Genomic DNA, 23,143 nt, shown 5'->3' with positions numbered 1-23,143 from the left:
GTTCAGTTTGGGAGAGCGTCGGCGCTCTTGTGGCGGTGCGTTTACTCTGCGGCGGAACCACGCCGGTAAAAATGTTCACAGCATCTCCCCTTGCGGAAAGAAAATGAGCCGCACACGTTACTTCACTTTTGAGCCATTTTATTTAAAGGGGGCCAGCAGAATTAGGGACTTGTTCTGACGCGTTTCGTTTCGCCAAGGAAACTTTTTCAAAGAAATTGTCCTGCACCAAAAGAGCGTGCCATAGGTTTCCACAGCCCAATGTTTTTAACTCCTTTTTAAATCCCTCCGATGGCACAGATATGTGAAATACCTTCTTTCTTGTTGTTGCTGCATTCTGGGGCTTGTGGTCCGAATGGCTACTCACGTTTCAAACCCTCCAGTGGGTGGTGAATTAATCCTGTGGCTCGGTAAACCTTTCTGTGGCAAGAAGTTTCCCCATGTCAGCCTGCTTTAGAGACTGACTTAGGACCAATGCCGAGGTCCAGTCCTCGGTGGCACCACTCTCCCGATCCGTTTTGTCGGGTCAGCACTTGGGTTCAGTTTGGGAGAGCGTCGGCGCTCTTGTGGCGGTGCGTTTACTCTGCGGCGGAACCACGCCGGTAAAAATGTTCACAGCATCTCCCCTTGCGGAAAGAAAATGAGCCGCACACGTTACTTCACTTTTGAGCCATTTTATTTAAAGGGGGCCAGCAGAATTAGGGACTTGTTCTGACGCGTTTCGTTTCGCCAAGGAAACTTTTTCAAAGAAATTGTCCTGCACCAAAAGAGCGTGCCATAGGTTTCCACAGCCCAATGTTTTTAACTCCTTTTTAAATCCCTCCGATGGCACAGATATGTGAAATACCTTCTTTCTTGTTGTTGCTGCATTCTGGGGCTTGTGGTCCGAATGGCTACTCACGTTTCAAACCCTCCAGTGGGTGGTGAATTAATCCTGTGGCTCGGTAAACCTTTCTGTGGCAAGAAGTTTCCCCATGTCAGCCTGCTTTAGAGACTGACTTAGGACCAATGCCGAGGTCCAGTCCTCGGTGGCACCACTCTCCCGATCCGTTTTGTCGGGTCAGCACTTGGGTTCAGTTTGGGAGAGCGTCGGCGCTCTTGTGGCGGTGCGTTTACTCTGCGGCGGAACCACGCCGGTAAAAATGTTCACAGCATCTCCCCTTGCGGAAAGAAAATGAGCCGCACACGTTACTTCACTTTTGAGCCATTTTATTTAAAGGGGGCCAGCAGAATTAGGGACTTGTTCTGACGCGTTTCGTTTCGCCAAGGAAACTTTTTCAAAGAAATTGTCCTGCACCAAAAGAGCGTGCCATAGGTTTCCACAGCCCAATGTTTTTAACTCCTTTTTAAATCCCTCCGATGGCACAGATATGTGAAATACCTTCTTTCTTGTTGTTGCTGCATTCTGGGGCTTGTGGTCCGAATGGCTACTCACGTTTCAAACCCTCCAGTGGGTGGTGAATTAATCCTGTGGCTCGGTAAACCTTTCTGTGGCAAGAAGTTTCCCCATGTCAGCCTGCTTTAGAGACTGACTTAGGACCAATGCCGAGGTCCAGTCCTCGGTGGCACATATACACACACATATATACAATTAATTTCTATGGCAAATTGAAACACCTCATTTTGTTCCTTTTCAAATTAAATGTATTAAGTGTTACCACTTTATTCCAATCAAGATGACTTCAGGTGTGCCATACTTTTGTCATAAGTAGACTGTTAGCTTTCTAGTTGTTCTTTAGAACACTCTGGGACATTCTGTCATTGGGCTATAGTTGGGCTACATCTGGCTGATATCTGGGCTACATTTGGGCTCTTTTGTCTCTGGTGGCCATCTTGGGAGACTGCATATCAGAATTTTTTTAATGAAATATAAGAGGATTTGAGAAGTCACTCAAAATGTGCCCTAGTTTTTCTTTCTTCAGCACTAATCATAATTTCTATGGCAAAATGAACCCCCTCATTTTGTTCCTTCGCAAATTAAATGTTTTAAGTGTTAACACTTTATTCCAATCACGATGACTTCAGGTGTGCCATACTTTTGTCATAAGTAAGACTGTTAGCGCTCTAGTTGTTCTTTAGAAGACTCTGGGACATTCTGTCATTGGGCTATAGTTGGGCTACATCTGGCTGATATTTGGGCTACATTTGGTTTTTTTTGTCTCTGGTGGGCATCTTTGGGCTACATTGGGCTACATTTGGGCTCCAACATATATATAGCCCAATGTACCCCAATATATATTTTTTCGAAGTTAATTTTCGTAAAAACCACTGGAGCACATATCTTGAGACATAGCAAAGGCACATCGGGCTACCAGTCCCTACAATTTTGCCAAGTTTGGTGCAAATCCATTCAGCCGTTCGGGCTAAAAGTGAGTTTGACCGCCCTATGGAAATTAACATGGGGAAAACACGTTTTGGGACACCCCTTTTATCTCGGCCCCCGCTTGACGAATCCCCCCCCCCCCCAAACTTTCAGGGAAGGACCGGAGCTCTGCGAGGCAAATTTGAGGAAATTTTCAGGCAGATTCGTCAACAGGCGCCAAAGTTATTCACAATAGAATTTTGAGATTTTGCATTGAAAAAAATCCTAACTATAACTACCTACTGGCGACCGCCAGTAGGTAATATATATATGCACACATATATATATATATATATATACACACACACACACATATATATATATATATATTATATATATATATACACATATACAAATTATTTTGTAGTAAAGGAAAAAGTACAGAGCGGCACTAGGGGCAGTGTTCTTTTTTAATCAGCACAGCAGAGAAAATACAGCTGCAATATGAATTTAAAATGTGTATGAAGTTGATTTAGCATTTGGGCACTTGCCACGTATGTGTTTTGACCACCGGGTCTACAGTACTGTATTATTGCATTTAATTATATGGGCACTTGCCAAGTATGTTTTCTGTGCAATGGGATTATAATCCATAAATGTAACATGATATTTTCAAAGTGGCAGTATTAGCAAGAAGAATGAGCGTAAATTCGATTTCAAATATATCAAATTGAGGATGTGGGACATGTTCAAACATGGCCGCCACTATTGCGTGAGCATTTGCCAGTTTTCAGTGTCGATAATGAAAGTGTGTAAATAGGAAGCTCTTGTGTGCACAAGCATTCTGACAAAGGCTTGGAAAGCTGTAGCGCGTTTGACGCTGTATTTCCCCGGCCGTGCTGATTAAAGAATAACACCACCGCCCGGAGTGCCACTCTGTGGGGTTTCCTTTGGTACAGAATCCAGTTTCCATTTAAATACACCCGGGCGTTGACGAGCACCCCTAGCGATCTGGTTGCATGTCAGCCGTACGCATTCTAAGGAGTACTACATAAAATTATATATATATATAAAGGTGATAAATAAGGATGAATATGCGACCTTTAAAAGCAATAAATAATTGAATTACCTGCTGCGGAGTGCGTCACTGTAGGGCAGAGCATTTGGATAAAATATATATATATATATATATATATATATATATAAACAAATCCCAGCCGCTCTCGACACAGCTTCTGTTGGGTGCGGACCTCTTTCTCCCTCCAACTCCCAAAATCCAGGAATCAGGACGCCATCACACGAAGTAGAGTGAGCAGTGCAGTTTTTAATATTCTGCCATATTATATATATATATATATATATATATTGGAAAAACACTATGTACATTTTTTTCTTTTTGTATATATTTAGATATGTGCTCTGGGATCCACGCAAGTAGGCGGGTATATTCGGTGCTTATGACTACTGAGGAGGATCCCCTTGAAGAGAAATGTTGCTTTTCCACTGACATCATAGGTAAGCCAAACATTTTGGCTGGCCTTACCAGTAAAATACATCCGACAGGATAAACCAGTACAAAGAGAAATCTGATTTAATTAATAACACTTGAATTGGAGTATATATCATTCTTTAGAATGCTTCATGAAATTCAACAAGCAAATTAATTTCAAGCAAATTTGTTATATCTTAGTAAAGAGAGAGGGCAGCACTTCAAAGACGTTTTGCATTTTATATTCAGACACCGGTTTTGTATGTGGTACACTGATAAAGGAAGTTAATATTAGGTGAACAAAGCAATACCCAGGGAAAGGTTTGCAAGAACATACATTGTGCAAACAATCTTCGACAAAGATGTGTTGCCCCCGAAACCAAGCGGATAAGTGGATAATCACACTTAGGGGGTAGAAGAAGGTCAAAGATACATTGATTTTAGTCCACAAAAATCCTCTTAAACCACTTAAACATAGTTAATGTTTTGGCCAGCAAGAAATACACAATGGGCCATTATCAGGACCAAAGTATATTTAGAGCATCAAAATAGTAACTGAATGAAAATGGATCTGAAAATCCTCTCCACCTATTCATGTGAGTAACCCTATTACAACTGATGTTCACATGTACACACTTAAAGCACAAGTTACTACCTGTGTAACAATATATCTGTAAGAGACATTAGTTAGTGACAGATTCCTTATCTTAGAATATCCCCAGGCGTCAGACTGGATCCTGAAAGTTTTGCTTAGCAGTACTCCTGCACGTCAGTAGGTGGCGTCCTGCGGCTCTGCATCAGTCACTGGCATCGTCAGAGCAGAGATGACATCACGGAGAGTACTTAGGCGCCATCCATGCGCGCTGACGTTGTTCTGTACACAACTTTCCGTGCCAGGAACGCAGAGCCATGCAAGATACTGACCGTTGGTGCATAAAACTAGGGCCCTGAAGGGATGACCTTAACCCTAGTAATCAGTTCGGAGAACGGGGAGGATGGGTGGGGCGGGAAGGAATCTATCACTAACTAATGTCTCTTACAGATATATTGTTACACAAGAAGTAACTTGTGCATCTGAAAGAGACACGTTAGTGTTAGATTCCTTACCTTGGAATAGATATCCCAGCAATACCAACCCCGGAGGAAGGTCTGCGAACCGGATTACACCAGAAAGTCAGAGAGCACGGAACGGCCAAAGAAGCCGTCCCACCAGACCGGTCTGTCAAGGCAGTAGTGCTTTGTAAACCTGTGCGGGGAGGCCCACATAGCTGCCCAACAAATGTCCTGCAAGGGAACGCCGCGTCCCAAGGCAATAGTTGCTACAGTTGCCCTGGTCGAATGGGCACGCAATCCCACAGAAGGCTCCTTCTTGGCCAAGAAGTAACATGCTTTGATGCACAGAACGACCCACTGGGAGATGGTCCGCTTGTGCACGGCTCAACCTTTTTTGGCACCCACAAAGCCAACTAAGAGTTGATCATCCACCCGGAACTGCTGTGTATGCTGCAGATAGACAGCGAGCGCACGTTTTGGGTCCAGACGGTGGCTCCTCTCCTCTTCTCTTGAAGGTCGCCGAAAGAAGGTGGGCAAATTGATGGCCTGCCCAATGTGGAAAGGCGTGACAACCTTTGGCAAGAAAGAAGGACGGGTCCTTAAAACCACCTTGTCCAGATGAATTGAAATGAAAGGAGGTTTGGAAGAAAGAGCCTGGAGCTCACTCACTCTTGTGGCAGACGTGATAGCAACCAGGAAAGCAGTCACCGGCTGCTGAGTTAATCAGCCCTGACGTTCAGAGAACCTGCCAGGTGTTGAACCACCAAGGTAATGCCTTGACATTCCTGCCATGTCCAGAGGTGCAGAGACTCTTGACACAGGGTCCAGGACCCCACCCCGCCCTGCTTGTTGGAATACCACATGGAGGTGTTGTCTGTGAACACCTGCACTACACTTCCCTGGACAGAGGGAAGGAATGCCTTCAGTGGAAGTCGGATCGCCCGCAGCTCCAGCTGGTTGATATGGAGCCGGGATTCTGCCGGAGACCAGTGGCCTCAGATCTCCGCCTCTCCCCAGTGGCCTCCCCATCTAAGGAGGGACGCATTCGTCACCACTGTGTGCTCCGGTTGGGGAAGTGAGAGGGATCTGCCACTGACCCAATCGCGAGCCACCACTGCAACTGTCGTGCAGCGCACTCTGATATCTGAACATGGTCGGACAGGTTGCCCTGATGTTGCGCCCACTGGAACCTCAGGTCCCACTGCAGAGCCCGCATATGCCATCTGGCATGTCACCAGCAGGATGCAGGAGGCCATCAGGCCCAGAAGCCGGAGGGTCATCCTGACTGAAACCCGGGATAGAGGCTGAAAGATCGGAATCATAGCCTGAATATCCCGGACTCGCTGCTCAGGAGGATAAACCCGAAACAGCAAGAGCGCCATGGCCAAGGCCTCCGGCCACAGAACGGAAGAGCTGGTGGGGCAGCCGGTGACAAGCGCCACTAAACTAAACGCCCAGACCCTGTCGGGCTCAGAAGAAGGGTAAGGCTTGCAAAATGCCCCAAACAACCCCAAAGGGGTCTGCTCCGGACAGAACCGATCCACGAAGAAGTGCGATCAGCTATAAGATAAGAGGAGAAACAAGTAGGACAGACCAGGTCGACACACAGGAAAAACTATTCCCTCAGAAACACCAGACAGAGGACCAGAGCAAACGTCAGGCGAAGGGCAAAAACACCGCAGCACAACACCATAGATGGCTAGGCCATACCCCAAGAAGGACCAAAAACTGCACCATCGTAATGCAGCAACACCAGGAGGGGAGAGGAACCTGCAAAGGGGAACCCACACCCTCCAAGCGTAAGACAGGGCTACACAATAGCTACATATACCCCACATAGGGTAGGACACGTCCCAAGAAAACATGGGAACCACTCTTAGGGAAAAAACAATCCCGCATCTGACAAAACCATAGACCTGCGGCAGAAACCACAGAAGGCTTAGTAATCAGCCAAAAACACCTCCTCACCAAAAAGGGGGCTGAACCAGCAGCCAACTGAAGAGAGGGGCCAACCAAGGACCCAGAGAGCACAGTAAACCTCACAGAAAGTAACAGCCACTCCAAAACTCAAAAGTAGAAACAAGTGGGATAGCGCCTCCCACCAAGACCCAGAGGATCAGTAAAAGAATCTACTGATGGGGAGGAGGAGGAGGAGGAGGAGGAAGAGAAGGAGGAGGAGGAGGAGGAGGAGGAGGAGGACGGAGCCCGGCAAGAAGACGCTGAATGGCGGAGTCTGCATGAGTATTAAACAGCTGGACCCCATCAAAAGGGAGGTCGATCAGAAGCTCTCTAATATTTTCAGGAAACACAGCATCGCGTAGCCAAGCATGGCGACAGAGAGCCACAGAAGTGGCCATAGTACGGCCAAGAGCATCGGCAACATCCAAAGCTGCAAAAAGAATAAACGCGGCCAACTCTCTACCATCCAACACATGGCCCCACAGATAAGCACGGGCACCCTTCAAGAGAGACATGAGAAAGTAGGAACTCCACAGAATCCCACAGGCTGGAAGTAGCCCTGGTCAACACACAAAGTGTTAAGTGCCCGCAAGGCAGCTTTGGAAGAAGCGAAGACATTACATTCCAAAGAATCTAACCACCGGGCTTCCCGTGACGGAGGAAACAACACCACAGGCCAACACGGAAAGGCATTCCGCAGTAGAGCGCCTTGAGTAGAAGGTTGGAAAGAAAAACAGACCGGGTCATGCAGAGCAGGACGATGGTGATGCAGTAGTATCTGATGCACCGGATCGCCTGTGGCAGGGCACCCCCAAGCCCCTGTAAGAGAATTATGGCATGACGCTTCAAAAGGAAGGAACAACTCCCATCCACCAGAGCCTTGGTGGAGAATCTCCAAGAGGTTGTCTGTTGGAAATGGAGTGGCAGGTTCACTCATCCTCAGAATACCAGCAGCCGTGGAAATAGCCCTAACAAAGGCAACACTGGCCTCAGTAGGGCGCCGCGGATGGGAAAGTAATTCCTCCATGGGTAATAGTTGCAGACTGAGCCGCCCATCACCAAGTCGAGGGGGGAGCGGCCAGCCCCGGAATAGAGGAGGATCCACAGAGGAATGGGGGACCTGAGGGGCCCCAGGGGAGGGCGGAAAGGCTGGTGGAGGAGCCAGCCGTGGATCATGGAAAGAAGGGTTCAAGGATTTAGGCCGTGGGGAAAGATGCCGGTGAAAAGGCAACAACACGGCGCCTTGTCTCCGGGGAGGAACACACCAACAGATGACAGACCTATGGAGAAGAAGGAACCTCAGGGGACGAATCCAGAAGCCGACGCAGCTCCATGGAGTCCGCCACCAGCGCCTGATCGGCGTTGACCGGCACCGGAGTAGGCCTCCGTCGTGCCGGGCGGTCTCCTGCCGCCACGTGCTCTCCAGGAGAATGGGGTGAGGTCGACGCCGGAACGGTGAAGGCACGGCGCTGAAAAGGCGCCGGCCCGACCTCAGACGGGGCAGCCGCCCCCATTGAGGACCGAGAGGGACTTGGGAAGGCACCCCCGGTCCCGGCCTCTACCTGAGCCGGAGAGTAAGGCTTCCGGCGCCGAAACGGCAGCGGCTCGACCTCTGGTGAGGCAACCGCCTGCTTAGAGGGTCGAGGGGGACTCGGGGACAAGCCCGGAGTCTCGACGATCACCTGCAACACCACAGGGAGCCCCCGTAGGGATTAGAGGAGAGGCAGGGACTCTAGGCGCCGAAGAGGGGAGCCCCGAAGGACTACACCTCAAAAACGCCACTCTCTTACGACCTAAAGCCGAAACCTTCAGCGACGGAGCCGCCGGCAACTCCGCGGGAGTCCCTGCTCAAGGCAGGGGATCTGCAGACGTCACAGGAGGTGGAGGAAGGGCCAAAGAAGCCTGCAGCGCTGGAGCGTAGGCAGTCATTTGGGCCCAAGTTGCCTCCCCGCCAGGAACCGGCAGGCAGGGAGGCGACTGGTGGGGGCGCCTGTGCTGGGGGGAGCCGGTGCCCACCACGAAAGGAGGACAGGGCTTCGGAGACAAACTAAAGGACCTACCAGTCTTTGAGCCACACCCAAAGGGCCGCGGCGACAGGCGATTCTGCAGACGAATTTGGGGTAAGAAAGGACAAAATTGCACCAGGTTTTGTGCTTGTTGAACTAAAGAGAAAGAAAACTAAACGCTAATGACTAAACTGACACTTAAATTATATTGATATATTCTAATATTTTATTGTTTTTTATATCAACTTTTTTGTAGAAAATATTTTTTGCCTTATTATAACTCAGTGCATACAAAAAATCATTACATATCAGACAATATTTGTGAATGATAACAAATAGTCCAATTAATTTATAAAATACAGAAGTGCATTCCCATTTCAACGCGTTTCGGCGTGAGCCTTCTTCAGGAAGTCTGTATTCATGCACAATTTCGTTAACTTGGACTGCGATCCTTGATTTTCTCAAATATGGAAGAAACCAAGGCTGTGGTACATGTAGCTTTAAGTTCACTGGTTAAAAAGGCCTGTCTTGTTCCAGTAGGTAACGAACACAGGAAAATGGGAAATGTAAATGGAAAACAATGGCTACTCCCACTCGAATTTACTTATTTAAACATGATGTTCCAACTCAACTGGAGGTTCTGTTGCAATTATAGATGACTTGAATACGTCAATGTTGTCAAATGTACTCCATTTTTGTGGTAGAGATATGGAGACCTGGAGCGGGCGTCTGGCTGCAATTCCCTAAACCGATTCTGCAGACGAAACCGGCGGCTTCTTGCCTCCGAGGTAGGAGACGGACGCTGGGATGACACAGACCTGGGCAAGCGCGTCGACAGCAACTTCCTCCAGCGCTCCCACCGTGATTTAGGCTTAAGGTGCTGGTAGGCGTCGCAACTCTCCGAGTCGTGGTGCTCACCCAGGCACCACATGCAAATCGGGTAAGGGTCTGTCGCGGACATGGGACGTGCACAGGAGGTAACCGTCTTGAAGCCCGAAGGCATTTGCACGCTGTTCTACGTAACGCCAAAGCGTGAAAAAGAAGAGAAGGGCCGAAAACAGGCCAGGACACAATCCGGATCCGCGTTGCACGCGGAAAGAAAAAAAACTGACGTAGGCGCCCCAGGTGGGAATTATGTATCCTCGCTGACGTCACAAACACGGACGATGTCAGGGCGGAGTCACGTGGTGCCGTCCCCCTGGCACGCAGGAGTGCTGTGGCAGAGAAGTTTTCCAGATCAAGTCTCACGCCTGGGGATAATTCTATGTTAAGGAATCTGTGGCTAGTAGTCTCTATCAGATTCCTTTTTTATGTTCTGAATGTGGGCGCTCATAATTGACAATATACAATGGCCAAGTCGAGATCCCTTTTTGTGGCTGTTCTCACTATGGGTTTTAGTCCTATTATTGGCAAGAGTCTCCTATGTCGCTCTTGGATTGGGATCGGTTTGAGGTAGGACCTGTAAACTAGAAACTGCATCCTCTGCTACTGAGCTGATGGAGCCGGGGGTCCACTTCAGGTGTATCAGGTTTTCGGAGTGTATTCTCCCAACAACGTACGAAATTCCTCAAGTTTGCACAGGGATGCGTTCACCATGTTCATCTGAGGATTGTGATCGCTCACCACAAATGACATATACTATAGTCGCAAAACTGGTTATAAAGGGGCGTTGAAACAAGGGTGTAATCTATGATTGAATCCGAATTACCAAGGACCCTTGACCAGGCAGGTGGAATGTCAGATGGTTTTCGGTCATTTAGTGCCAGCAAACTCAATAGTTCACAAGCATTTATGAGTTCTTCTCCTGATTTGTCCCTCCATGTTTTCAATGGCATTGCATTCTAAGGGAGGTGGCTAACAGCATCTGTGTGTTCCTCCGAGGGTCCATGAAAAAGGTTGAGGTTGAAGTCTCTGGAAACTAGCCAATGTGACTTATTGTGGCTATCTTTCAACTGAGATAAGTGAGCTGAAACTTCTGTGCCTTTCCTCAGCCTCAGCAGCTCTAAAGTCACTGCACTGGTTACCCGTTCACAAAAGAGAGCTATTCAAGATACTCACAATAACATTCAGAGCCTTTAGAGCATCAGGACCTAAATACTTAACAGCTAGACTCACCGCCTATGTTACCACATGCCTCCTTAGGTCCTCATCAGCAAACCTATTAAAACCCCCTCCTTTTAGATGTAAAACAAAGGGGGGGGGAAATCAGTAGCCGTTCTCGGGACAAAAGCATGGAATACACTACCCTGTCACCGCCCCCTCATCCACTCAGAATTCTGCTTCAGGAAATCCTTGAAACCCCGGATCTTTGGAGCCTCTGACTCCCTGTGCCTTTCACTTATCTAACCCTTCCTCACTAGGTGGCAGCCTCCGTCGGAGCAATATGTACAATTCTGCATAGTGCCAGGATACTCCAGTGGAGTTATAGCTGCACATTACAAATAATATATATTCATACATAACCAACATTTGTTTTAAAACGCAGGAATTACCATGACTCTGGAAACTGGATCCATGAGGTCCTTTTGTCTATGTGCTTTTGTTTCACTTCACAGTCCCAACTCTTTAATATCTTACATGCAATATATTCACTAAAAAGTCTAAAGATAGGAGGCATGTTGGTCTTGGTTTATGTAGCGGTTACAGTAGAACCATTCAGATCTCATTACCTCACTGAAACAAAACACTAATATGTACTTAGGACACGTTCTAGATTAAAGCAGTTGTTGCTAAGGCTTCGGATATCTGTTAATTCTTCCTTTTAAAACATGCATTCTAGCCTTATTTCAGGTTGAGGAGAGGTCCGAATTTTTGAGACAGGATGTCTGGAGTTTTACTGGTAGCAAGAGAAAATGTGATCCCTACTCGTTGTTCTTCAGAGTAAATGCCTCCTTACCTTTTCAAGGGCATGTCAGACAGCTTTGACTGGCAGTTCATGAACACTCGGAGATTCATATTTATAACTTGGCTCAAAACCTGAAGGGACAAACAAAATATCAATGTGTAATTCAGTGTTATATAATGTCAGTGAGCACTAACCTCTAAACATAAAACCAGACAGCTGAACTCTATTGACCTCTAACGGACAGCATAATATCACACAAAATGACATTACATGAACAAAGGAGGAAGCTATAAACAACTAATTGAGGCTGACTCGAGACTAAAGTTCATCTCCAACTTTTCTTGCATAGCGAGGTTATGTTCCACATACGACTGGCAATGTAAAGTAAAGCTACTCACACGGTCATTGCATAATTATTAAAGTTCTCTCTGCCCATAAGTCAACTCCTAGATCTGGTAATGACACCAGTTTAACAACTTTTCAGAGTGAGGAAGCAAGGAAAATTCAAAAGTATACCCAAGAGCACAGGTAACGGCCTCCCCTGACCAAAGTGTCCTTTAAAATCTAAATCAATCATATTTACTGATTTTACTGAAATATTACTAACATAAGAATCACAAAAAAAACTGGCAGATTTAAAGGTGCTCATAAGCACAGTTTTATACACCCACTGAAGTATATCCACACTCCAGGATCTTCTCAGTCAATGCTTACCATAAGCAATGGAGCTAGTTTTTGAGCTTCTCTGGTCACTGGGTCTACGATGGCCACAACATCAAAGTATGTCAGACCCTCCTTTGGCCGAAGCTTTAAAACACTACATAAAAAACATCAAATTGCAGTATGTTAATCATACAAAACCAATTACAGAAAATAACAATTCAAGGCAGCGTTAGGGCAGTAGACAAGTGGGTGCACAGACGGCACATGTGTATATGGTTCACTCTTGACCACAGGGAGGAAAACATTACCTACCTACAAGAACAATATTTTTGATGGATACTATCCTCCCACATATTCCTAAACTTAATAAAACTCCTGAAAGGATCAGAATGAAAATGTTACTTACCCTTTAAGCATATGCTTGTGGCATGTAGTGCTGTAGATTCACATGCTACACACACTCAGTCCATCTTGTGTAGAGCTCAAACTTTGGCAAGTTGTTTTTCTTCAAAGAAGACTTTTGAAACACAAGGTACAGTGACTCCACCTATTACTGGTAATGCACATGGGCATCATCTCCATCATTAGACAGTTTTTTTTTTTTCGCCAAACGGGTGAGAATGTTGATGGAGGGTAGAGATACAGAAAAGATGGCCATACAAAAGTGATAGTAAATGTAAGAGATAAAGTGCCATATGTAGGTGGGCTAATACCGGTCGGTAATGGCCGAAAAAATCTGTAAATTTCCAGTATTTAGCCCTTTGCGATGTAGGAGGCTGGATTTAAGAATTCGGTAATTTACAGATTTGTTATTTTAAGAAATCGGTAAAATACTGATTCCTTAATTTAAGGAATCGGTAAATTACCGAATCCTTAAATCCTATGTAAGGAGCACTCAAGTGAGTGCATTTCTGGTTTAAGGATTCGTTATTTACCACCAACTACAAGTTGGTGGTAAATACCGAATACCTTTAAAAAAGCAATTTTGTGCTTTTTTAAAAGTGCCATATGGTAGACATACATGCCCTTAGGGCATGTATGTGCGCCACATGTGCACACATGCACGATTCAGGGGTGCAACAGGGTGTTAATGTGACACCCTGCCACCCTTGAATATGCCCAAAATGTCTAACATATAAGGGCTTCCGTGAGGAGGGTGGGCCCATGTGAATATATAGCACTACATACCTTAAACAGATGCTTACAGGGCAAGGAACATACACATGCTGTGCACAGACTGTAAAGCAGTCCTGCCTTAAAGCGGTGGTTAGCTTTTGGGATTATATCACAACAAATAATACCTGGGGGTCTAAAGAAGAAGGAGGAAAGTTTGACAGTAAGAGCCACTACACCCAATGCACACAGAGCAGTGTCAGTGAGAAGTGATAGTTAGTAACTGGTCAAGTCGAGACTCAAGAGTACAAGGAGAAAAATGTATTGTTCCCATCAGAAGCCACACTGTACCGCCCTTGTTGTCATCATTTGGGATCTCCTTACCCAGGAGACAAGACGGCCGGTAAGCATTACCGTGACCGAGATGTAATTAGAGAGCAGAACAGCAGAATGTAGTGGTGGCTACTGAAAAAAGCAGTGTACGGTGTTTGGAGTGAAAAAGTGAAGGGTACTAAAATTAGGTGAATGGGTGGAAAAAGAAATTTTAATGATATCCCCCAAACCCTAAGGTTAAAAGGCAGGTGTGGGTGCAGGTTTTAAAGAATAACCGCACTTATTAGTGGTCGACATGTTTCAGCATATCATAAGATTTTCTTAATGCATTCTTCAGGACCTATACATAATACACTACTGCTTTTGAAAAATAAATAAATTATGAAGATATCACCTGGACATCCAGGCGTGCTCAACCAAATACCTTACGTGTAGGTTGAGGAGCTTCACCCCACCTGGCTGCAGCGCAGGTAAAAGGAGCACCGCTCTAACCGTCGGCGTCTCCAGGCAGTCTTCAGTACTGCTCGGCCCCCCCGAGCAGTACTGAAGACTGCCTGGAGACGCCGACGGTTAGAGCGGTGCTCCTTTTACCTGCGCTGCAGCCAGGTGGGGTGAAGCTCCTCAACCTACACGTAAGGTATTTGGTTGAGCACGCCTGGATGTCCAGGTGATATCTTCATAATTTATTTATTTTTCAAAAGCAGTAGTGTATTATGTATAGGTCCTGAAGAATGCATTAAGAAAATCTTATGATATGCTGAAACATGTCGACCACTAATAAGTGCGGTTATTCTTTAAAACCTGCACCCACACCTGCCTTTTAACCTTAGGGTTTGGGGGATATCATTAAAATTTCTTTTTCCACCCATTCACCTAATTTTAGTACCCTTCACTTTTTCACTCCAAACACCGTACACTGCTTTTTTCAGTAGCCACCACTACATTCTGCTGTTCTGCTCTCTAATTACATCTCGGTCACGGTAATGCTTACCGGCCGTCTTGTCTCCTGGGTAAGGAGATCCCAAATGATGACAACAAGGGCGGTACAGTGTGGCTTCTGATGGGAACAATACATTTTTCTCCTTGTACTCTTGAGTCTCGACTTGACCAGTTACTAACTATCACTTCTCACTGACACTGCTCTGTGTGCATTGGGTGTAGTGGCTCTTACTGTCAAACTTTCCTCCTTCTTCTTTAGACCCCCAGGTATTATTTGTTGTGATATATTGAGTAAAGGGGCTTATACCTGGTTGGTCTGTAAACTTGCCCTTAGACCCTCCCCACTTATTGTTGAACGTGTAGCTTTTGGGATTACCTCCTGAGGTCATTTGCCACTGCAGAGATCTATTTACAAACGCAGCACTGACCATGACGATCCTATCAGCCCTTCCCTCGGCAAAGTCTTGGATCCCGGGATAAACTGCTTATCGAGGGCTTCTGTGCCTGGTATGCTATCTACCTTCAACTGCCTAGGTATTCTCAGCTTTCCTTGATAAATATATCAACTATTTGGTGCCGCCGGCTCCTAAACACAACCCACGACTATGGGAAAGCAGGACACATGTCAATCAAAGCTCTCCTTTGAGGGCAGGAGGCGAGTTGGGCTCTCCAGTTGAGACCCAGCTCAGAACGACCTACCTGACAACACGGGGGCGGGCAGGGGAGCAAGAAGGACGTGACTACGATGTGAAAGAAATCCTAGTTGATGAAAAGTCTCCGTGCCATCGAAGCCAAGCTGAATCTTAAGGCATATCGCCTCAATCAAATGAAAGAGGGCGGACAACCACGAACACAGAATAGATAACCTAGAAACAAGAGTCTTTGAGGCAGAGGACTGTCACGCCACATTCAACAAACACCTCTTGCACATGTACAAGATCCTGGAACTCATAAAAGCCAAAGAGGAAGAGTCCTCTAACATTGAGCAAAAGGAAGTCTATGTGGAAACCATGCTTTGCAAACTCTTTGGCAAGTATCTCTCTTCTGGATTTATCGTGGAAAGAGCTCATAGCACACTGGCACCCACGCCACCTCCTGGGACCAACTCCGACCCATTGTTGCCCATTTGCTCAATTACAAGGACCAGGATGCAGTGCTACCCCAGGCCCGAGAACAAAGGGACATACAGTTCCAAGCAAAATACGCTATCATTCTACCCAGAGTTTATGTCCTCTGTGTAGGCGGCACGTAAAGAGTTCCTCTCCGCCAAATGACGAATGCAAAAAGTTGATGTTATCTACGCCCTTTTATACCCTGCCAAACTATGCATTATACACAGTGGCAAAGCACATCACTTCACAGACCCAAAGGCTGCTCTTACGTTTGCTAAACTCTTAACAAAGGAGTCTGGATGGGCATGCACATCGCAGCAAACCAGTAACCAGGAAATTATGGAACACATCGAATAGATTAGCCCATTTTGATCATATTGACTCCAACTGCAGACCCTTTCACGGCACCCGAGATGTGCCTGATGGCTCCCCTCTCCTAGGGCCCCTACCAGCACTGGCCTTTCTTTCACACTGGGCACTTCTACTTCATCATTTACTTGCCACGGAACTGCCTACTAGGCGCACCTGCCCCCCCAGTCACCCAGTCTAGCTTGGATTGGGAAATTCGCTCGACTGGACTCCGCCTACAGGGATGATTCCTCTACAAGATATTAATTTAGGGTTCGGGCCAGGGAGGGGTTGGGATTCAGAATTCTGCTCTGTTCATGAGCAAAGAGGGGATGTGCCACCTTGTTAATGTTTAAATTCATCCCTTACTACTTTTCCTTCCCACAGATCTTTTGCTTCTCTTCCAAAGATAGAGCTTCACTTGGGCCAGATATCCTGTAAGTATCTGCTAAATCACCATACTATTCAAGCGCTGTTCAGCCGGACTTTTCCCTACCTAGTCCTCACATCGCAATACACATCAGATATTCCATACACACATCTGCTATTAATGTTCACAAATCAATATGACCGCTACAATTTGATGCCTCTCCTGGAACTTAAAGGAACTTAATAATAAGTGCAAAGCAGGGCTAGTCCATGCATATATAACGCAACACCGGGTGGACATATGTTTTCTTCATGAAATACACCTCGCATCCTCAACCGCCTCTCGTCTAAAGGCAGGCTGGTGCTCAGACACACATGCACTCTACTCCAATTATGCAAGTAGGACTGCCATCCTATCACGCAAAGGCATTCCATGGCACTCCAACTACATTATATGTGACAAACTTACCGTTCTATATGCCCCATCCATCCCGTTAGCTTGGAACCAATTACTCCCTGCACTACAAGCTTCCCGAACCAGAACCCATGCACATCAAATGCACTTGCTCAACATTACTGTGTTGGACACTATGCTATATCAACAACAGAAAGTCGCATGCAGAATACTCCATGCCCCTTTCCCTGAGCCACAGTCTCAGTTACATGCTCTTGAGCATATTATACCCTCCCCCCGCAAACTAATCACCAGACTGTACAATATCATGCAAGACTTTGCTCCTATCCACACCTCTAATGCTTGCACAAACTGGGAAGATTATCTGGGTGTCCCAATAACCGAGGAACAATGGAAATACTGCTGCAGACAAATGACTGCCCTCTTCCCAAACTACAGACTGCGGATAATCAAATTGAAATTCCTACATCAGGTATACCACACGCCAGCGCAACTACAACGATTGGGGCTAATGCCAGATACACACTGTAAGAGATGTACCTTCCTACACCTGGTTGGGAACTGTCCTCTGATTGGAGAATACTGTCAGGCCATAATTCATGCTATTACACAAAGTCTGAAACACCCAGTACCTCACACATCATTGATATGCCTCTTGACCTCCCACCAAAATCCAGTTGATTGGCAGCTATGCTACTTCTGCTGGCGAAGCGCTGAGTCGCTATGCATTGGAGGTGAATGCTAGCACCCAAGATTGAGTCCTGGTTAGATGGCGTGATCTTGGGGGTGAAAGCTAGCACCCAAGATTGAGTCCTGGTTACAGGACGCGATCTACTGCCAGGAACAGCTGGCTTTTTACTGGGAGCAAATTCCTCCACTATCCAGGTCTAAGGTAATTTGGGAACTTTTCTTAACATGGTGTTTCCAGCGTGCCCCTCAAACATATAGGAGAACGAGCTGCCAGCAACGCTACGCCTTTTCAGCTGTAATGACTGCCGTTCTCCACAGGGCCCCCTAGACCTTTTCTCTTCAAGCGTGTCCCCTCACATGCAATATGTACTAATAGAGAATCCCTTTTTTTGTCTCTACCCCAGAATAACGAAACTTAAACTGACTACAGACTTGATTCCTTGGTAAGCGCCTTTTTCATTTTCAAAACGGTACCGCTTCACTTGTTTTTCAGTAGATTTAGCTGAATGATTACTTTAGGAATGCCTCCATTCTGCTGCTTTTACTCTGACTTTGAATAGGTGGAATCATGTCCATACATACACCTCCTTCATGTATGGAACCACTAAGCATGACTACTTACATTTGAATTCTTAACACTATTGCTTTCGCATACAACACTCTCTCTTCCTTTTTATGCATTCTCAAGAATTATGTGAGAACACAGGTGGGCTCACCTGTTGAACATAGATGATTTAATTTGATTCAAATGTGTTATGTGTCAATACTAGTTTTACAGTTTTTTGCTATAATTCCAATTGCATAATTTTATACCAATCAGGTATCGCATGTTAATGGAATCATCATTTTGACTTTCCGTGTCTACAAGAACATTATGAAAAAGTATGTTTAATGTTTTACATCATTGCACTTTATTTGAATATGTCACCTAATCTCCCTTTTGTCTTTCTCCTTCCCTTCCTTTTCCCTTACTCCGTCTTTCTTCTTTATTTCTCTTTTTCTCCCCAACTCTAGCTTTTTTTATTTTTCATCTCTCTTCCCTCTCTGATTTTCCCCATTCTACCTTGTCCTGCTTCCCCACCATTTCTTCACATTTACGCTCTACCCATCCTTGTCTTATCCTTGGCCTTTGTCTCTCTGTCCTACGTGTTGACATTATTTTCTCCACTATGGCTTTTGACTTTCTTACATTTAACACCCTATCACACTTGAAAAAGCCCTTGGCCAATAGGCCACCATGGCGAAACACGTCGGCTGCTGTTCTTTCGCATATGCAACAACAAATAAAAATCACGCACACAAAACCACTAAAGAACGCTTGAAATTTCTTTTTGGATCCCTTTGAGAGACTGTGAGGGCACAATCCTCCATCTTCCTCTATACTTACCTCTACAATGGCTCTTGGGTGAAGCCGTTCGCGAGGAATGTGCTACAACACAATTGGGCACCGACAATTGTAGCACCTAAGCCCAGAGACTTCCACCCATACAGTTAGCCATACACAACCAGGCATGTCTGTGGAGGAGAATACTGGTATTTACCCCATGGGCAGCTGTGTTTGCTGCATCCAGGGCACATCAAATTTTTGTGTGCAATATGAGTTTGTCCTCTGCTTCCAATTCCTGACCCTTTTTCTTGTACTGGTCTGGGATGTGTTGCAGCATCTCCTCCATCTTTTCCCAGAGGCCATATCGTAACAGGAGAGTAAACCCATAGTAATAGCAATACGCCAATGCACAGCACACTAGGCCGTGATGTGATTTCCTGCAGCATCTTCTTACTCTCCTGGTCGGGGGAGGGGGCATCCCCGTACCTAGAGATTTATCACATTTCTGGGTTGTGTGCTCAATTAGATAGTCTGATGACAGCGGACCCCCAATGTAGGGAAAGTCTGAAGTAGAAGCTTTATCATTTTTGTCAACCCTAGGTGTGATGACGTGTGCCTTGACCGACTACTTGATGTAAGAGGACAGCTTGAGCATCCCCTTTAGCATGGGCAAATACTGCATGGCCCTCTAGGTGCTGGAGAATGTCGCCATGAGAAAGTCGTCCTCCTAGTTGTTTGTGCATTTCCACCTTGCGGAATGCAGCTGCCCCATGTAATATCTCATGGCATGCAGTGGTGTAGATTGGCTGGGAATGCTTGGCCGGATAGATGTCAGGGTCAGTAGTGGTTGGAGGCTCAATATCATAATAATCCCACGAGTTGGTATTTGGTTGGGGTCATATCATATATTATAGACCTTGGGCTATCACACCCAAACCCAGGAGGTGCACCCTGAGGTGATTCTGGCGAAGGGTACATTCCTGGTAGTAGCGACGGTGGGCATGGACATGGTGGACAGGAAGGCAAATGAGGAGAAGGAAAAGGGTGATGAGGAGGTAAGCGAGGCAAAGGAGGTGGTGAGAGGTGCCTTTGTCATAGCACAGAACCTTCTTAGGCACCGCTAAGAGGATGGATACACGGCTTCCTCAAAAGGTAGGTACCTCTTGAGAGGAGTAGGGTCCTTTGCCTGGAATGCAGGCTTTGATAGAATCCATCTGGACTCAGGATGGATGTGGAAGCACTGCGGCATGGCATTTAGCTCTTCTTGAAGGCCCTGGAGGACGGGTTGATTTGATCATCCAAAATGGCAGCGGAACCTGCCCCGGATGCCGTTTTTTCAGAGCCATAGATGTACATTGGCCTGTTGGCACCAAGCCCAATTTTGGCTCAAAAGGTCTGGCTGCAAGGCTGTCTTCACGGCCAGAGCCAAAGAGCTGCTCGAAGTTGAAAGGCATGGCTTGGAAGCGAACTTCGATGCCTAGAGATGGGCAGGCGTCGGGTTTGACTCATCAGTTCGGTGCTAACCATGGCCTTGTGGCAGTGGCGGACCAGAAATCTAATGAAAGGCCCAAGAGCTAGATGCTCGACCTCCTCGAAGCTATGCTGGGCTTCTAAGTGGTTCAGAAAAGGGGGTGGTGATGAAGTGGTGGGAGGCGGTATGTCAGTGCTGACTGTGGCTGTTTTGGGAGCTGGACGCTCTACGGGTAGAGGCTTGCTTGCTTCATCTAGGCCAGAATCCTCCCCTATCTCCAATACCCGAGCCTTTGCCCTGAAAGCCTCTGGCTGCTGCTCACCCTGTGTGTCCTGTTCTCCGAACAGGTCTGGAGTATCGTCTGCTCGGTGATGCACTATCAAAGCCGAAGCAACAATCTTGACGGTATTGGAGGGTTTTCTTGTTCTTGAAGGCAAGACACACCGCGCTGGATGATTCCTAGTGGTCTGGGGAAAGCAGAGGTACACACATCTGATGGAGGTCTGTCCTAGGGTACTTCACTGGACACTTTGGGCAGCAGCGAAATGTAGTTCTTTCCATTATAGGTACATTCTCAGGTGTCGAGGAATCAATGGAGCCCCAGAGGGGCTGGACTCTGTAGTCTCTGTAGAAGGAGTTGGAGTTGTGCTATAAGGGAACCAACAATGAGAGACACTTAATTCATCTGACGAGTAAGAAGAATCCAAGAGGGCCCAGCGAGTACACCATGGGGTGGTCAAACCGGAGCTTGAAGGGACATATATGAACAGAGTGGCGGAGAAACATTTTTTAACGATGTTGTCGATCCCCATGAACATTGCCAGTAATAGATGGAGACATTATGCCTAGTTACTCGATAGACTTCTTTGAAGAAAACAATTTGCACACATAATAGCCCAAAACTAGATGGCAGTATGCAAATAATTGGTATCTACAGCTACACATGCCACAAACACTTACTGCCTCCAGCAATAGCTCGTCAGGCTCAGCCCAACCAGTGAGACATCGGCCAATATACGGTACTGATTAGTCCATTTGAGTCAGTTACATGCATTTGGTCTACACCCAAACAAAGTGTGGGGAGAGGAACTGAAGAACTAGAGGGCAACAACACATTGATAAACAATGCATCCCTTGAAGCTGTGTCATGAACAGCAGAAATGGATGGTGGAAGATTGTGAGGAATCTGCAGCAAATTAGATAGTGTCAGAAATAATATTACCAAAGGTAAGTAACTTTTTCTAATGGATAGTTCTTCTATGAAATTCCTCACATTAGAAATAAGTGCCATAGTAGCACCCACTTGTGGAACTGAAGAATGTGGTTTAGTCAAGGAAGTCAAATGAATAGGGCCCTAAAAAAGTATTTATCACTCCATGCCTGAGCCCACTAACAGTTTTGTTAGGCAAATGCATACAGATAATGCCAACCACTGGGAGAGCAGAAGAATCTACCTTACTTCTCACTGTACCATAAACACAAATATTGGCTGAAAGGGCTTTTGGTAGCAAAGGCATAACAAATCTTAATGCAAACAGTGACCCAACATGAAATAGTACATTTGGTCACAATTTTGCTTTTCTTGGCTCCAGTGAAACCAATGAAGTGCTGATCATCGACCTGCTTTGAGTTTTTCTCATAAGCATATTAGAAGACAGCTTGACTAGGGTTCAGACTGTGCAGCTGGTCCTTTCTACTTGAAGGGATGAGATGGTCAGAAAGAAAGATGGGAGGGGGGATAGACTAGCACATGTGTACGGCAGGAAAAACCTTTAGTAGAAAGGATGAACCAGTGGGGAGAACCAATTTACAAATGTGCAAAACAGTAGGAGGACGATAAGGCTGCAAATCTGAGACTCCGGGTGGTAGTCACCAAGAGGAAGACCATCTTTGAAGCCAAGAGGTGGATTGTGCAACAGTATACCTGTATGAATGGTGATATCATGAAAAAAATCATTACTTAACTTAAATCTCACTATACAACAGCACAAGGCATGGGTGGAATCTTCTATAATACATTTTCAAAAAATGCACCACTGGGAGCAAACTAAACAAAGAGGGCAGTTCAAGAGGATACAGAATTTGGAACTGGGGAACCAGGTCAGAGTCCCTTCGTCGACTCAACATACTGTAATTCTGGAAAAATCACATAATCTTCTAGTGCTGTAAATAAAAGTGACCTTGTGCAAAGTAACTGGTACTCGTGTAAAGTGCTCCAATACCTCAGTTCAAGTTTCTGCTATATAAAACTGCAAAAACAAAAAAACATCAGATCCAGGATGCCATTATGTTGAGAAATGGATGGCAATATAGAACCTGACCCATGCATCCAAAAGTGGAAAGGATAAAAGCATTCAGAGCTAGGCAACTATCCTTCAACTCCTGCACATTAATATGCATGTATTATTCTTAGACAGAACAATGCCTTGAAAAATCGGAAATGGCCTCCTCAGAGAAGTCACCTACACAGCAAGCACAATGGTGAAGAAGCGCAGTTAGTTGTAAGACAAAGAGAAGAACCACAAATCAGTATTTTGGGACCACACTGTGAAACGGATATATCGGTTATGAGCAGGGAAGAGCAGCAAATAGAAATAGGAATAGTAGAGATAAAGAGAAACTGTAGTATATCTGCCTTTTCCTTTTGTTGGACCTTACATTTTTGCTGGCTTTAAAACTCTGAGCACTTTACCCCTACTAACCAAGAGAAAA

The 23,143-nt window shown here is 45.9% G+C and overlaps 1 protein-coding gene across 2 annotated transcripts in view; it reads right to left on the bottom strand.

Moving 5' to 3' along the window:
* UGGT1 (UDP-glucose glycoprotein glucosyltransferase 1) overlaps positions 1–23,143 on the bottom strand; it is an 849,443-nt gene that overhangs the window by 313,155 nt on the left and 513,145 nt on the right. For both annotated transcript variants that reach the window (XM_086943802.1, XM_086943803.1), the window contains 2 exons: positions 12,366–12,468; positions 11,703–11,782 (listed from right to left, as the gene is read on the bottom strand). In XM_086943802.1, coding sequence (XP_086799928.1) covers positions 11,703–11,782; positions 12,366–12,468 — 183 coding nt within the window. The remainder of the gene's footprint in view (positions 1–11,702; positions 11,783–12,365; positions 12,469–23,143) is intronic.

This window comes from Lissotriton vulgaris, chromosome 11 (assembly GCF_964263255.1).
Source record: "Lissotriton vulgaris chromosome 11, aLisVul1.2, whole genome shotgun sequence".
NCBI classification, from domain to species: domain Eukaryota; kingdom Metazoa; phylum Chordata; class Amphibia; order Caudata; family Salamandridae; genus Lissotriton; species Lissotriton vulgaris.
The sequence above is the reverse complement of the archived record's forward strand: the minus strand, read 5'-3'. Positions and strand labels throughout refer to the sequence as shown.